Source organism: Vigna umbellata, chromosome 1 (assembly GCF_029865625.1).
Source record: "Vigna umbellata cultivar VRB3 chromosome 1, Vumbellata_1.0, whole genome shotgun sequence".
NCBI classification, from domain to species: Eukaryota; Viridiplantae; Streptophyta; class Magnoliopsida; order Fabales; family Fabaceae; genus Vigna; species Vigna umbellata.
In genome coordinates, this window is record NC_142165.1 from 54,035,681 (window position 1) to 54,051,292 (window position 15,612).

Here is a 15,612-nt window from a genome sequence, read left to right on the forward strand (position 1 = left end):
TGTTTTAATTTTTCAAAAATTATTTAATAAATTTTATGCCAAGTATTAAACCAAGTTAAATCAATAATTAATATGTATTTTCATTATTATTAAATTTATGAATTTATTTATGTACATTGTGTTGTATTTTTAATTTGAATTTGTTGGTTCTTATCTTAATGAATGTGATATTTGTATTTTTAATATTCATTTTAGAATTTCAATGTGTTATTTCAACATCAAAACTACAATTGCTTATATATTCGAAAAATCAAATACAATTTTAATATTAACTCAAATCATTAATTTATGTTATAACTTAACTTTTTAATTTTTAATTTTTATTATCAAATAATCTTCTCACTATTAAACAACTCAAAATATCACTTATTTTAAATAACAAAATTTCATTAGATAAAAAAATCATTTTTAAATAATTGTATCATGTCATCTTATTTCCTACTATATCACAACTAATTTAATACGTTATTTCGTATATTACATAATTAATATAAAAACATTATTTCAATCATTAAAATATTGAATGAGTTTGTAAAATATTAATATTTTTAATTAATTTACTATTTATTTTCTATTTTGTAAAAAAGAATTCTTTTTTCTCTTTTTCTAAAATACTCCTTTGTTATTTTTCTTCAATGAAATAAATTTTCAAATGTCATTAGACCAAAATTAAATCTTCAATTTGAAAATATTTATTACACTTTAAAAATATATATCTTACATAAATTATTTATTATAAAAAAGTATATTACAGTAATTTTAATTTCTTAGATATGTATATATTATTCCATATATTATATAAGTTAAATTAATATTAAAAATTTTATGGCATTGTAGGAATTTATTCTATTTTATAAAAAAATAAAATTTATTTACATTGCAAGTAATTAACGGTTCAGTTAAATTGTAAATTAGTTAAATTTTATAGTTAGGTCACAGGTTAAATTTATTACTATTTGATTTTGATTAAATCATTTATTACATTTGAAAAAGTTATTTAAAAAACATATACATTGTATTAGCAATAGTACATATATATATATAAAATAAAAATAGGAAAAAATAATTAAAAAATTGAATGAACAAATCTAGACATATACTAAGTAGTGTGATATTAGGATTTATTTTAAAAATATTGTCACTTTTGTAATTTGAAATTTTGTTTAGTGGCTTTTGGTAGAGATAAATCAATTAATCTTCTAGGGATTATTATTGAAAGGGTTTGAGATACGGCACATTGTTAGATTATTTTGATTTTGACGAGGTTGATGGGGATGTTTTTGGCGGCGGTGATTTTTAATTGAATACTTGCAACAAATAAAATTGTGTACGGAAAACAAGCTGCATTTTTAACAAAAAAACATGGTTTATTTTTTCAGTCTCTCTCTAAAGTCATGGTTTAAATACTCCCAAAAGCACAAACCAACTTCATTTCTGCTACCCCAGCGGATGCGATTTAATACATACATATCTATGCTACATTATCTGAATCTGAGGTATGTCCCTGTAGATGTTAATAAACTAAACTAGTTCTTAGGTGAACTACATAATACAAAATCAGACAATTAAAACTGCTCTATACTATTAATCATTTCTGCTTTACAGGTTCTCTTGTAATGTCCAGTTTGGTTGCACCGACTACAGTGCACTGTATGTTTCTCACGACTAACCTCATCCAGACACATCCTTTTTTCAGGGCGTCCCGGTGGTCGCCGTAATTTTGGTGGCCGTACAACTAGGATATTATCATCCATAGAAGACTTGTCTGTTTTACTCCATTCAAGTTTTGCTGGGATGTAGTGTATACTCTCTGCATAGGTATTCCTGTAACTTGAAACAGTAAAACTCTTGTGGGTAAATGCATAGACATCCTTCCCACACGAGATAAGAGCAGCAGCAGCATGGGAACAAGGAATACCATTTAGCTGCCAATCGCGGCAGGAACAACTATAGCTGCCAATATTTACAATGTCAGATCGATCAGCTGAAAGAACCTCAAATTCTACTTCATCTGATCTAAGGACTTGATATATAGATGCACGGTTGATGGCTTCATTCATTAGCTTCTCGGCAGAAGGGGCGAGTACAGAGCACCATGAGCTGCTTTTTATCCGCCTGTCATCAAACTCAGTTTTAAGCTTGCTATGAATCCGCTCCATCACCTGGATAATTGGCAATTCTCGAGCATCAAGAATCCATTTGGTGAACTCGTCAATGTTAGAGGATAGATGGCCAAATCGTGTCCCTTTAAAATGCACAAGGGCCCATTGAGAAGGATCAAAATGTTGTAACCATTTAGCAGCTTCAGGAGATACCTCCTCTATTTCAGCAATTTTTTCTTTAAATGCAATGGTTGTGGTAGCATATGCAGCCTTCCACAGAAGATGGACAAGCCTAGAGTTCTTGAACTCTTTACTAATGCTTTCAGCCAAGTGACGCATGCAGAATGCATGCGAAGAACTTGGGAACTTACTTCTCACTGTATCCGTAATACCCTGTTGCCCATCTGATAAAAATATAAATTCTGGCATGCATTCAGTATTCCCCTCCAGAACCCTATGCAACTCAGACAGGAACCATGTCCAGCTATCATCATTTTCTACATCAACAACACCAAAAGCAAGCGGAAACAATCCACCGTCAGCATCAAAAGAAGTTGCTGAAAGCAATGTGCTAAGGTATTTGCTTTTCAGCTGGATTCCGCCAAGTCCAACAATTGGCAAGCAACCATTAAAAAAACCATAGATTGATGCACGAAAGCAAACAAAAAGTCTCTGAAAACGGTTATCTTCACCAGCGGTAAACACCTCTGCAACACTTCCAGGATTTGTTTTCTTAATTTCTTCACAGTAAGAAGGAAGTAGGTAATATCCTTCTTCAGAAGATCCATATATAGCTGCAAGACCCCGCTCCTTTGCACGCCAAGCTTGCTTATAAGGTATAGTTATACCATATTGTTTATGGATGTCATGTAAAATATCCTTTGGTTTATAATTAATATTGTCTCGCAATCTTTCTTCAATGAAACTCACAATCCAGTCAACAGAAGCCTGATGGTGCCCATTGTTTGCATTCCTCCCACAAGTATGAGTGCCATCAATACTTCTAATAGTAAAAGTTGGGGCATTAGGGAGCTTGACAGCACGAATCCGCCATGGACAACCATCTGAAGCACACTTGGCAAAGTAGCGAATCAGGTCACTTTTAATAGTACGAAGCTCAAAATGCTGTGCAATGGCAGCTTCTTTAATTGCATTCCGGAATGCCTTCACATCTGGGAACTCTTGACCAACAAAAAAATTGTAATCTTCCATAGAGTCAAGAATTGCTCCTTCTGTTATTACGTTCTAACTTCTACAAGGTAATGATCAATCACTCAAACCTGTAATAAACTAATAACAGTACCATTTTCTCTATTGTATATGCAACGAAGCTTCCTCAATATAACAATCTGTAATTATCAAACAAAAAAATATTAAATATGTGTAAAACTCAAAAGGTTCTCTTATAGGTAAAAAAGAAAGTATCATCAACCATGCAGAACTCTACAGAAATACAATGATAACTTCTACCAAAAAGTATTGCATTATAAATATAACAATGAGATATAAAAAATTCCACACGAGGACACTGACACAAATATATGGTTATGTTTGCCAATCACTAGAAGCCTTTTTGCAGTACATGGGTTGGGTACAGGACCAAATGACGCCATCATGTTTTATCAAAAACCAATGCTACTAACCAACAATGGTTGGCACAATTGGTAATGCGAGACTGCATGAATTAAGTTAACCAGGGTCTAAATGCAACCAAGGTCTATTGTTGGTGAGTTATTTTTAAGGACGCTCCTACAAGTAAATCTTAGGGGCATACATGACCTAAGAAGGGGGGCCCTGAACCTAAACTTTCCACCAGCCAAAAAAAATGCCATAAAGACCATTTAAATCTAAATACTTTTAAACGGTTCCATTCAATTCTTAGTCTTCCTCTACCTCTAACTATTTACCTGTATTTAGTTACATTAATTGGCTTCCAGTACAATTCTTACAAGGTTAAATCTTTTGGGGATCTTACCATCTCTCAGTATGTGCCTCTTTTACTCTGTCTCTATTGCATTCATTCCTGATCTTATTTTTTCTTGTATGACCTCTGATTCTTCTTGTCCTTTTACTGCGTAACAGTAGGACTAAAACACTTTTACATCACAAATAACACCTTTATTTCACCCACCCTGCTTGATTCCAATGACTTGCGTCATTCTTGATTTCTTCATTGCTTTGTGCTAATAAAAATACCTAAATTGAATGAGACATGGTAATGTATAATCTCTCATTTTCACCTCCGAAGTATTGAAGGAAGCCACGTGGTACCAAAGCTTCCCTCCATAAGGATCACAACACAACTTTATTTTATCATTTAATTCCTCTCCTGAGACTCCCACTACAACTATATCATTTACAAAAAGGAAAAGATAAAAGAGAATCTAGGAACTGACTCCTCAATATTTTGGGTAAGAACATAAAAGAAGTAACAAGATAAGGACTCGAGATTGACTCTAGATATAAATCTATAGTTATATGAAAATCTTAAGTGACTCTACAAAGTGTTCGCACACTAGTTTCAATTCCATCACACATACCCAATCATAGGCCTTTTTTCAAATTTATTGAAAACTATAAGCAAAAAGTATAAGTTTAACTAACAGTAGAAAATTTTATCTGATAAGTATTAATGGGAAAAAAATCCAAACTGATGTACAGCAAATACCACAAGGAGTGTTAACTAGCATCTCTCTACATGTATTTATCTAAAAATTAAAACAACAACTCAATATAAATTGGCATGGATATTGGTTTTAAGCAACAGAAAATTCAATCGTCTGTCATTGGTTTTCCATTCTCAACCCTAACTATTCATGTACTCCTTCCTAATCAGAAACAAAATAATGTAAACGATACTCTACGAAAGATCCAAGCTCCTCTGTAAGAGGCAGAAGCCAACCAAAAAAGATAATCCAAATTTGTTAAGTATAAAACTGAGCAGAAAGGGCTACGCAACTGAAGATACTTTGTTGCAGCAGAACAAGAACAAAACAAATTATATTACAAGAGCTGAAAAAATTGCATGCAAATTCAGAGAATGAAACAACTCAAGATACCCACATGCACAAAGAGCAAAAAGGAACAAAATTAAAAGCAAAAAAATCACTAGTAAAAGGGGAAAAAGGGAATTTTGACTTGTACCCAAATAATAACAGAGAAAATAAATTCCAGTGGAGACATGAAAACAAATGTAATTGGGAGAAGTGGAATGAAAGGAGAAAGAAAGAGAGGAAATTGGTGACCTGAAGATTTGACTAAGAAGAAGAGGATAGTGAGATCCGATGCAATAGGAATGGAGAGACAGAAAGCTTTGCTTAGGGTTGAACATGAAGTAGCTTTCTAACACTGTAATGAATATTTTCACCCATTAAATTTGCTAGTATTAAAACTTTGATGTCCATCATTCAAGAGAATCTCCATGAGTCATACATAATATTAAGATCGGAGATCATAAATATGCTGAAATCACATACTTTAAATAAGAAAATAAATTCTTTTAACATTTAACAACCATTTCACATTTATGAAAATATAAAATTATCATAAAAATAAATCAACTTTTATATTTGTAAACAAATAGGAAAAGTGAAAAAGTAATAAAGAATAATATTAAATAAATATAAAAAATTTTGAAGAATAGAAAAAAATATTATTATCTTTCTTATTTTTATTTCGAAGAGTTATAATTTTAAGACATGTCTTATGCAAGATCTCTCTAGTGGAATCTATGACACGTAAATTTAAGATATGAAGATAAATTTATTTTTTTAGGACCGAGTAAAAATCTATTTTTAATACTAAAAATATTTTTTGCTTTAATAATAAATAATTTTTTTTGATATGTAAATAACATATAAATAAGGTCATATAAAACCTATTAAAGAAATATATATATATATATATATATATATATATATATATATATATATATATATATATATGAGATATTAAAAATAATGTAGTCTAGTAATACTCACTCACAAAAAGTAACTTAAAATCTTATATTATGAAGGTATCTTAATACTCTTATTTCTAGAAATAAAAAAAGTTATAAATAATTTTTGTTTTAAAAATATATATTTTATCAATAAATAAATAAAACATGAACAAAAGAGAGTGACCTTTATAGAATCATTGCAATCGGGTGGAAATTACTCAAACATGTGATATAATATAATAAAATCCAAAATAATTAAATTAAGAGAGAAATAAAGATGTTAAATATGAAAATGAATAATATTGAAAGATGATAGTATAGGAAAAATTAATTATTTTTAAACAAAATTATATTTTTGAAAATTTGTTTCTATTAAAATTTTGTCATTTGCTTGCATAATATTATTTTATATAATTTGACTAATGAATTTTTTTTTCCACTAATCCTTTTATGTTTCGAAATGGTAATCGACTGGCTAAACAAAATTATTGTTTACATGGCTTTAGCTCAATGGGTGAAAAAAAAACACATGGTAAAATATTAAGGGTTGATAATGATTTTGTCCTTAAATTATAAAATGATTTTGATTTTGATTTTTATATTAAGTTTTTTTATATAAAAATTAATTAAAGTTTAAGACGTTGATAAGAGAGAAACTTTCATTTACAATGTAATAGAATCTCGATTTGACAATCATTTGAAAAAAATCAAACATAATAATCAATTTGAATTAATATAAAAATAATAATTAGCGTATCTAGTTTCCTTTACCTTATACAAAAGCTCTACAAAGATTCTAAGATATGAAAATTTCTTAATTTTAAATGTTATATTTACACATAAACATATCATAAAAATAGTGAGACCATACTCTTATAATCATTGATCAATCAAGAACCTTAATGATGACTTTAGAGTCACGTGTAATAAAAGAACATTACATGTAAAGGAAAAGACATATTTAGTCAAAGAAAAGAGAGAAAAATGACTTACTTAATTGAAGAAATTGATTAGGAGAATGAAAAAAGTTTGCCAAGAGGATCACTCTATCAGTCTCTGAGTCTCTGATCTTCAAGAGGATGAAAATGGAGTGAGAAATAAAAGAGAGATTTTAGAGAGCTATAAATTAGTTATTTCTAAAGAGATTGTGAGTTTTACAATTATGAAACTCATTTATAACAAAATTATTTATACTAAAACCTTAAATTAATAAAATAATTAAGTCTCACTTTTTTAAAACCATTACAATTCTCACTAATGCCAAATAGGTATATTAGATTGATTATAGAGTGCATATTAGATCGGTTCCACAACCGATTTAATATACATTGATATAATATGTTAAAGACATTTTAGATTAGTTTTGGACCAATTGATCTAATATCCAAAAAAAAGAATTTTCGAATCACTGATGATAATTATCGATGTTTATTTCTAAATCTTCATCATGTCTATGATCTTGGATCCCAAATACACCTTAGATTCGTTAAAAGAAGAAATGCGCATGGACTTTGAGGACTCGTTTTTGGTAGACATGATTTGACACTTAGGAGATAAAAGAGAACAATAATGGTGTCATTGGGAATAAAACTATGCATATCTGACAAGAGAGAAAAACAAAAACAAAAAAACTCACATATCTAAAGAGATCAAACAATTTTTGGTCGTGGTTATGCAAAAATAGTGGAACTAAATCTAATATCTTTATCAATGTAACTTGGTGACCAATGGAGGAGGAGCTTGAATGGCCTAGGGTGGAATGGTGCACTACACGACCTAGAGTGGTGCTGCAACACAGTGCGGTGACAATCCAATAGAGGAGTTTTTATGCATTGTATTGACAACAAGAGGTAAGGGAAAAAGAACAAAGAAAAATGAAAAGGATTTAGCATTGCATTTTGAAAATAACATTGATGAGTTCATATTTATGCTTTTATTAAACCTTTAATCTTGGATTCTTAATTGGTTTTTGTGTTTTAAAATAATGTTTTGATTTTGATTTGTTATAATTTGGTTTATTTAGTACGATATACAAAAACATATTAAAAATAGTTTTGTAGTTGCATAAATATTCTATGGATATTTTGATGTATCTTCGCACAATTATAGTTAAGTTGAGAGCATATAAAGGTGTGAAAATAAATTGATTAAAGGTTCATGACACTTTACAACAACAAAAAAGAGAAAAACAAAGTTCAATCTAATTTCTAAATAAAGAGACATAGGAAAACACCTTAAGAGGAGCTTAGGAACCCTTTTAGGGACCTATTTTCGTCCTCTGCACCATCTTTCACGTTCTTCACCATCTCTTTTTCTATTTTTATGTTATTATTACATTCCATGTTATTACATTCCATGGTGTGTTAAGTTTCTAGAGTCAATTCTTTTGTAATTTATTAACTGCATTCTAAGGTTAGATGAATAAATTTGTTTATTCTTTTAATTCTCGTTGTGATTTATTTTTATCTATGTCTTTTGTCTTTTAGTAAGTAAAAGCAATCATTTTTAATTTACATAACATATCAATCGTATGAGTCAAAGAGTTTTTAATTTTATTTTAGAATGTACTTTGATTAAATTTAGAAACTTTCATGTGATTGAATGAGTTTTTGACAATAATTGAGAATGTATTTTGATTAAAGATGAAAATTTTAACAATAATTAATAGGTTTAATCATTTCGGAGGTCCCTAATTGTGCATAATCGTCTTTAATAGGTCCTCGTATTTTGTTTGATCCCAATTATGTCCCTTTTTCTGTAAAATTTAGTCAATTTTGACCTTGCCGTTAAATTCAGTGACGACGTTAAAATTTGTGTGTTTTAGCTTGGTGACTGCACAATTTTTAATGATGTGGCAAAGTTACGTGGAATTTGATTATTTTAAATGTTGAACTCCATGAATTGACCAGCTAGCGCCATGAGTAACCCAAGGTCACCACCAACCTCGCCATTGCACCACCCAAACTGCCCAGTCCCTGATGCAGAATCGAGCACCACAACTCCTCAACCACCTAACGCCAACACAGCGCCACCACATCAACATCTTGCCGCCACTGCCTAACTGTCACTTCCGTCTAGCAAACCCAAATTGTGTCGCCCATGCTCACAGCCAGCCACCAGAAACCATCCCCAAATCGCGTCGCAATCTCCTCCATAACCAACCCAAAAACGCGAAGCTTCCTCCATTGACGCACCTTCACAAAGCTTCATCCATCACCACTTGCGAATCAAACACAAGGAAACCCAACAGAAAACTGCGCCGCCAGTAGCCAGGGCAAAACCACCATCTCCCTCTTGCTTTCATCAACCTGCAAAGAGGGAACCACAATCATGAATAACAAAAATAAAGACCCTAACCCGCGTGTTCGTCCATTCCAGAACCACCAACCTATCTTCGTTCTTGTGCCGTGTTAGGATGGTAGAGAAGAGAAATTGAACCAACGGTGTGACTAGGGATGGCAAAAAAATCCGCGCCCGCGGATATCCGTGGATAAAATTCGCGATGGATAGTTGATACCCGCGGATATTTACTACCCGCAATTCGCGGGTAGCGGATATTTTAATACCCGCTTATAAACGGGTCGGGTGTGGGTAGTATACTATCCGTACCCGCGGATACTCGCTACCCGCAAAAAATAAAAATACAAATTTAATTTATATTTTATTAAGTTAAGTTTAATTAAAATTAACATTAATTTACATTTTACAAGATTAAATTTAATTAAAATTGAATTTAAATTTAAATTTAATTTAATTTATATTATATTTTATATATTTTTTGTAATTCTCTTTAAATTATTTTAATAATTTATTAAAATATATATTTTTTTAAATATTTGCGGGTATCCGCGGATATCCACGGGTATCCTCGGGTTTTAAAATACCCGCGGATATTTTTTAAGCGGGTATCCGTGCAGGTAGCGGGTCGGGTAACGGGTGGATTTTTTTTTGTCGGGTCAGGTTGCGGGTAGACACTATCCGTGCCCAACCCGACCCGTTGTCATGCCTAGGTGTGACCGAGACCGAGCGAGTGCATGAATGAAGTGAGCGACCGAATGGTGTGAGTGACCGAACGGTGTGAGAGAAAGAACGAGCGAAAGACCGAACGACTTGAGTTATATACTCCTAACACGCCTCACCACCACCAACAATCCAAAACCTGCAAAGCATTTCCAAAATCACCGACACCACAGTGCCTTCATCTTTCATCAGCCAACGCTTCTTTCTGCTTGTGTAAAATCCCAAATCGAACCTGTAAGAAGCACCAACATCACCACGGGAGGAATTTCCAGCGCCTTCATTATCCTTCGTGTGCGGCACGACGCAAGCTCCTTTGCCTCATCTGCAGAACCCTAATTTGGGAGAAAAGGGGTTGCCACATGGCAGTCCCTCATCGACTACGTCCATCTGGTCAAAGCTGGTCAATCCTGGTCATTTTAATCTTTTGCTTTTTCATTTGTAAATTACACGTAATGAGACCACGTCATTAAAAATTGCGCAGTCAGCAATCCAAGACACAAATTTTAACGTTGTCCACTGAATTTAACGCTAAGGTCAAAATTGACTTAATTTTACAAAAAAAGGGACCTAATTAGGATAAAAAAATACAAGAATCTATTTGAGACGATTCTGCACAAATAGGAACCTCCGAAATGATTAAACCTAATTAATAAAAAAATGTACTTTAGTCAATTAGTTTTTTTACTTGATATAATAGGTAAAAAAATAAACTTGATTATGCATAATAATATTTAACTGAGAATGTACGTTAAATTTACTATGATTAATCTACAAAATTTTTGTTTTTAATTGAGAATGTACCCTTTGGTTAATAATGAGAATTTATATTATTTAATTTAAAAATAAAAAATAATACTTAATTAAGAAATTACATTGATTAACTGAAAAATACAACAATACTTAATTGAACATAATCCTTAAATAAACTAATGAATCCTATTTTTTGAAAAAGGGCGGAATCAATCTATTTTCTTCATTAATGTTCTCTCTTTTTATCTTTTTCCAATTTTATTATCTAATCTTTTATTTAATTTGTTTTTCTTAATCTTCCTTTATTATTTTTTGTTGTATTCGATTAACCCTTTTTCATAGCTTTTATAAAAACTTATTTGTTAGGAATAAATTTTGTATTTGTTGAAAGAAAACTTAGGATTGAATTTACCTTTTATACTTAATTATTTTTAAAATAATTAATAAAAAATTTATTTATAATAAAAAATTAACTATAAAAGAAATAAATGTTTTTTATAATAAAATTATAAAAATTATTTATCTTTATTTTTATAATTATAAATAATAATTTTATTATTGTTATCATAAAAAAAATGCTCTTATTATAAAGAACTCATGAATATTTTATGTAGATATTAAAGAAGTTATAGAACGGTAACAAATGCAATACGAGGGAACGATGGTATAGTCTTTGACAAATGCAATACGAGGGAGACATTATGCATTTCATGTCTTTCTTCATGTGTGTTCAACGAACAGGAGGGGCTCTGTAATATGCAGGCACAGTTGCTGGGAAGAACATTTGTCTCACTCCTTCAGCCTTGATAATGGGGAATATGATCCCTGATGCACCCTGTCATATCAGGAAAAAAAACTTTTGATTCAAACTCAAATTTGTTGCACAGGCACCACTAGCAGTGATGTGAGGAATGTTGTATATGTTGCTGAAGCAGAAAAGGAACAGGGAAAAGTACTCACCGAAATCAATCTAGCTCCAATCCACAACCGTTTGGGAGAAGGAAATGGTATGAGCAAGCGGCCAACACCATATATAGCAACCGCAAAGAAATGCAGAACCAAACTCAATGGACGAGGATTTAGACCAGAGAGCAGAGATATTGGTCCATTAGAGAAAACACCACCAAGGCTCAAGTAATCAAAACATGCTTGGCGCATTTCCTTTCTAGCTGGATCAGGAGATGCACAAAACACTTTGTACAATGCCCCAGCTAGTGTGTTTATTGTGGATGCCACTGGCTGCAAAGAGAATCAGTCATTGCACTAAGTTTTTGTGTTTTTTGTTTGGTTTTAAAGCTTTGAACTAAGCTACAAGGTGGAAGGCTAAAAGCTGTGTTGATGAAAGACTTACCTTGCGTAGGGTGTAGAATGACTCAAGGTATCTGCAAAGAGCAGAAGCATCATGCAGATTCCTAAGGGGTTTAAGTAGATCCCTTAGCACAGCAATGTCAGATAAAGCCACTGTCATTCCTCCTCCTGTTAAAGGGTGACGCATATTGAAGGCATCTCCCATTAGAAGGGCACCAGGTGTGGGATGAGGTGAGGCAGGCATGCTTCTATTTGGCATCGTTCTTATGCTTCCTTTGTCAACTGCTGCTATAAATGAAGTATACAGCTCTGGAGGAACCTGAAACATACAATTTCTTCAATCACCTTGAATTTGTTGGAATGTTCATCATTTGGAAACACTTGTATGTGGTTTACCTGAGGAGCTACCACACTTTTCAAATAACTTGCCATTTCACCATTGCCAAGGGATGGTAACTTTTGGCCAGGCACATCAACCAAACAGCGAATCTCAGTGCTACTGATGGGATAAAACAAAATGGGTGAAGGATCACCTAAGATCACGTGTCCATGATTTGCATATGGAAGATTGCAATTCTCCAAGACCAGACCAACAAAATGAGAGGGTACGTCAACCTGCCAGAGTAACGACATTATAAACTACCAGTTTCATATGTGAAGTGTTACTTTTCTCTTGAGTAGTTTCCTTTATATTGGTCCTAAATCTCGCAAAAATACATCAATTTCTCTTCGAATTGGTCCTTAAAAACAACTAGAAAACCCTGAGTAAAACTAAAATATGATCATATTACTGAAAAGAAACTTACCTTAGGATTGCAAAGAGAACGCCTAAGGTTGGAAAAACATCCATCACATACTATGGTGAGGGGAGCCTTGGCTGTGAACTCTTGTCCACTTTTGGTTTTGTACTGCACCCCGATGACAGTTCCTTTTTCTTCAATTAGAGATGTCACAGTTCCTTGTTCTAAATTTACACTGCAGAATATTAGGATGAGATTATGAGAGGGCCAAAACTAAGGATTCGAATGCCATTGTTTGAACTTAATAGTGTAAATAAAACATCAGAAAAATGGTTATTTTAATCAAAATGAAAAGAGTGTTCATTAAAAATGTGTACTTAGGAAGAGATGAGGCCTTTTCTCGCATTCTCTGTATGAAACGGCCATTATGAAAGCTTCTCCCAGAAACATCAGAGCTAAACTTTTCCAAGGGATAAGATAGCTTGGTATTTTTGCCATCCTTATACAGAGCATACCCAAACACTTGCTGAGCATCAATTTCGCTTACACAATCTGCAAGTATTGAAAAATTCCATCTGTTAAAAGCCACGAATTTGGCCAGCATACAATTATGTATTGTCATGGTAAGATTGTTGACTTTTCTAATAACTGTTTTACAAGTTTGATGGTGATTTCTATTGAATTGAAGATCTAACAATCTCCACTGTTACACTAAGAAAATTAAACCGTGTCATATTTTCTGGTTGCTTACCCTGAAGACCCAGCTCAATTAACTTCAGATATCCCCCAGGTTGTAGCAATTCACCCACGATCCTGTCAGGTTCACTCAAATCCCTTTCAATCACAAGTACTCGGCGTCCATCCTACAAAAAAGAAGCAAAAAACAAGATCATTTGATCATTCAAGCAAAATTTATCAGTAGAATAAATGTTCTATACTGATAGCCTATAAGTGTACCAATAGCCATATCATCTGCATTTCTACCTAAACATTGGTTTCACTTGAAATTCACTCAAGCTTTCTTTCATCATCTTGTCAAGCTTCTTTTCATATATTAGCATTATTTGTACCTGGCACCGATCTTCTTATAAAGATCTATATGTGCTGATGAAACTTTCATACTGATGAAAAACAGACTCAAATATGTGCAGGAAGAGAAGCCTTTGTACCTTTCCAAGCGTGTAAGCAAGAGCAGCACCAGCAACGCCTGCACCCACAATGATTATGTCAGCACTTTCTGCAGCCTGGTGTGAAAATGTTCCATTTTCTGATGATTTCTTCTCGCACTCATTACTTTCTACATGAATCGAACTTGAATCTGTGACCTTTTTTGCTCCAAAACTATACACAAAATAGAAAAATGCGAAGCTACAAGCCACGATCCCTCCTAGAATATACTGATAATCCATCATCTCAGAGAAATGGTTGAAACTTGGACAGCAAAAGATGGATTGAACGAGTATAATGGCAATTATGAATTAGAAAGCCAGTTTTCTTGTTTCTTGGAACACCTCGTTGATCCTGTTTACGTGTGACTTATGAATTATAACAATTACTACTATAAGCCAGCATTTTATTTTATAGGCAAAAGTTGTTGCAGATACTTAAGTAATAAGTATGGCTTGGGAATTCCTTAACCTTTCCTTTTAGTTAATTTTGCACGATATTTTCCTTTAAAATAAAGAAAGCAAAGTTTGCTTCTTACCTACCTCAATGCTTTTCCTTTCGAGTTTGTGTTTTTCTGTTTCACATTCATATGGTTCAAATGGTTGGACGTTCATTTGGGCACGATAGCACACCAACATTGAAAGATTTTATTCTATATTTGATACAATTACTAATTTTTGTAATTATAATTTATTGGTATCATAAAATCTCCATGCTATCAAAATTAAACTTAAATATAAATAATTAGGAATTCACGATGAGTTAAAATAAAAATAAATTTGATAACTGAAATATTAATAGAAAGTTTTTCGGACTCATGGAGTCGAGTTCACCTATTTTCTTTAGTTTACTATTTCAACTTTAAGCACAATTTAAGATTTTCTTTTTCATTTTGTGTTTACTATTGGTCGATCGAACTTGGGAGTTACTTACATAAATCTTAACTTATCTTAATATTTCAAAGACTTTGAAACAAGATTCAAATTATTTAATTACGGCCCAATTAATAATAATTTTGTTTAGCTTTAACATTAATTTTTGTTTTACCCGATTGTTCTGCTTATCGACCAACTTTTTTGAGATTTCAGACTAATAGAACTGTTCTATCTTCTGTTAATCGGACTGTCATATTATATAAAAGGATTCATATATTTTATAAGATTTTGAGTTATAAATAATATTTTGATATATTATATGAAATTGTTTAATGCTTATTACTGCCTAAAAACAATACCATAACTAATTATTCATATCGGTTACGGTTGTTAATTTATTAAGATTTTGAAATAAATTTAAATATTTGAAGAGATTAGATGTTGATTACACAAAAGAGGTAACGATTTTGATATAGATTCAGAATTTTCTTGGTGCATGTTCATTCAACCATAAAAAGTTAGAAAAATATTCCCTTAGGTTGTGTAATTCTGGTATGCATCCAATGAATGAAACGCGTTGACTTGCGACAAAGGCATCATTGATATAATTGTTTTACAGATTAAAATTACATTTGTGGTTCCTCTCTTTACATTATTTTTAGGAAAGGCAAATTTAATATTATTTTAAGAGTAAACAATTCAAATAAAGT

At 32.0% G+C, this 15,612-nt stretch overlaps 2 protein-coding genes across 3 annotated transcripts; both read right to left on the minus strand.

The window, feature by feature from the left end:
* Window positions 1-1,398: 1,398 nt before the first annotated feature.
* LOC124848567 (uncharacterized) lies at window positions 1,399-5,500 on the minus strand. Of its 2 annotated transcripts, none has more exons than XM_047326275.2 (2): window positions 5,348-5,500; window positions 1,399-3,451 (listed from the first exon to the last, which is right to left on the minus strand). In XM_047326275.2, the coding sequence occupies exon 2, from the start codon at window positions 3,312-3,314 to the stop codon at window positions 1,566-1,568; it is 1,749 nt and encodes a 582-aa protein (XP_047182231.1). In that variant the 5' UTR covers window positions 3,315-3,451; window positions 5,348-5,500; the 3' UTR covers window positions 1,399-1,565. The 2 variants fall into 2 exon arrangements, with proteins under 2 accessions (XP_047182231.1, XP_087959895.1); XM_088103769.1 differs by lacking the exon at window positions 5,348-5,500 and adding an exon at window positions 5,247-5,334.
* Window positions 5,501-11,393: 5,893 nt separating this feature from the next.
* LOC124848568 (squalene monooxygenase SE1-like) lies at window positions 11,394-14,417 on the minus strand. The gene is made up of 8 exons (XM_047326276.2): window positions 14,030-14,417; window positions 13,612-13,723; window positions 13,238-13,412; window positions 12,927-13,095; window positions 12,517-12,735; window positions 12,164-12,439; window positions 11,773-12,051; window positions 11,394-11,647 (listed from the first exon to the last, which is right to left on the minus strand). Exons 1-8 carry the CDS (start codon window positions 14,270-14,272, stop codon window positions 11,543-11,545), a joined length of 1,578 nt encoding a protein of 525 aa, XP_047182232.1. The 5' UTR covers window positions 14,273-14,417; the 3' UTR covers window positions 11,394-11,542.
* Window positions 14,418-15,612: the final 1,195 nt, after the last annotated feature.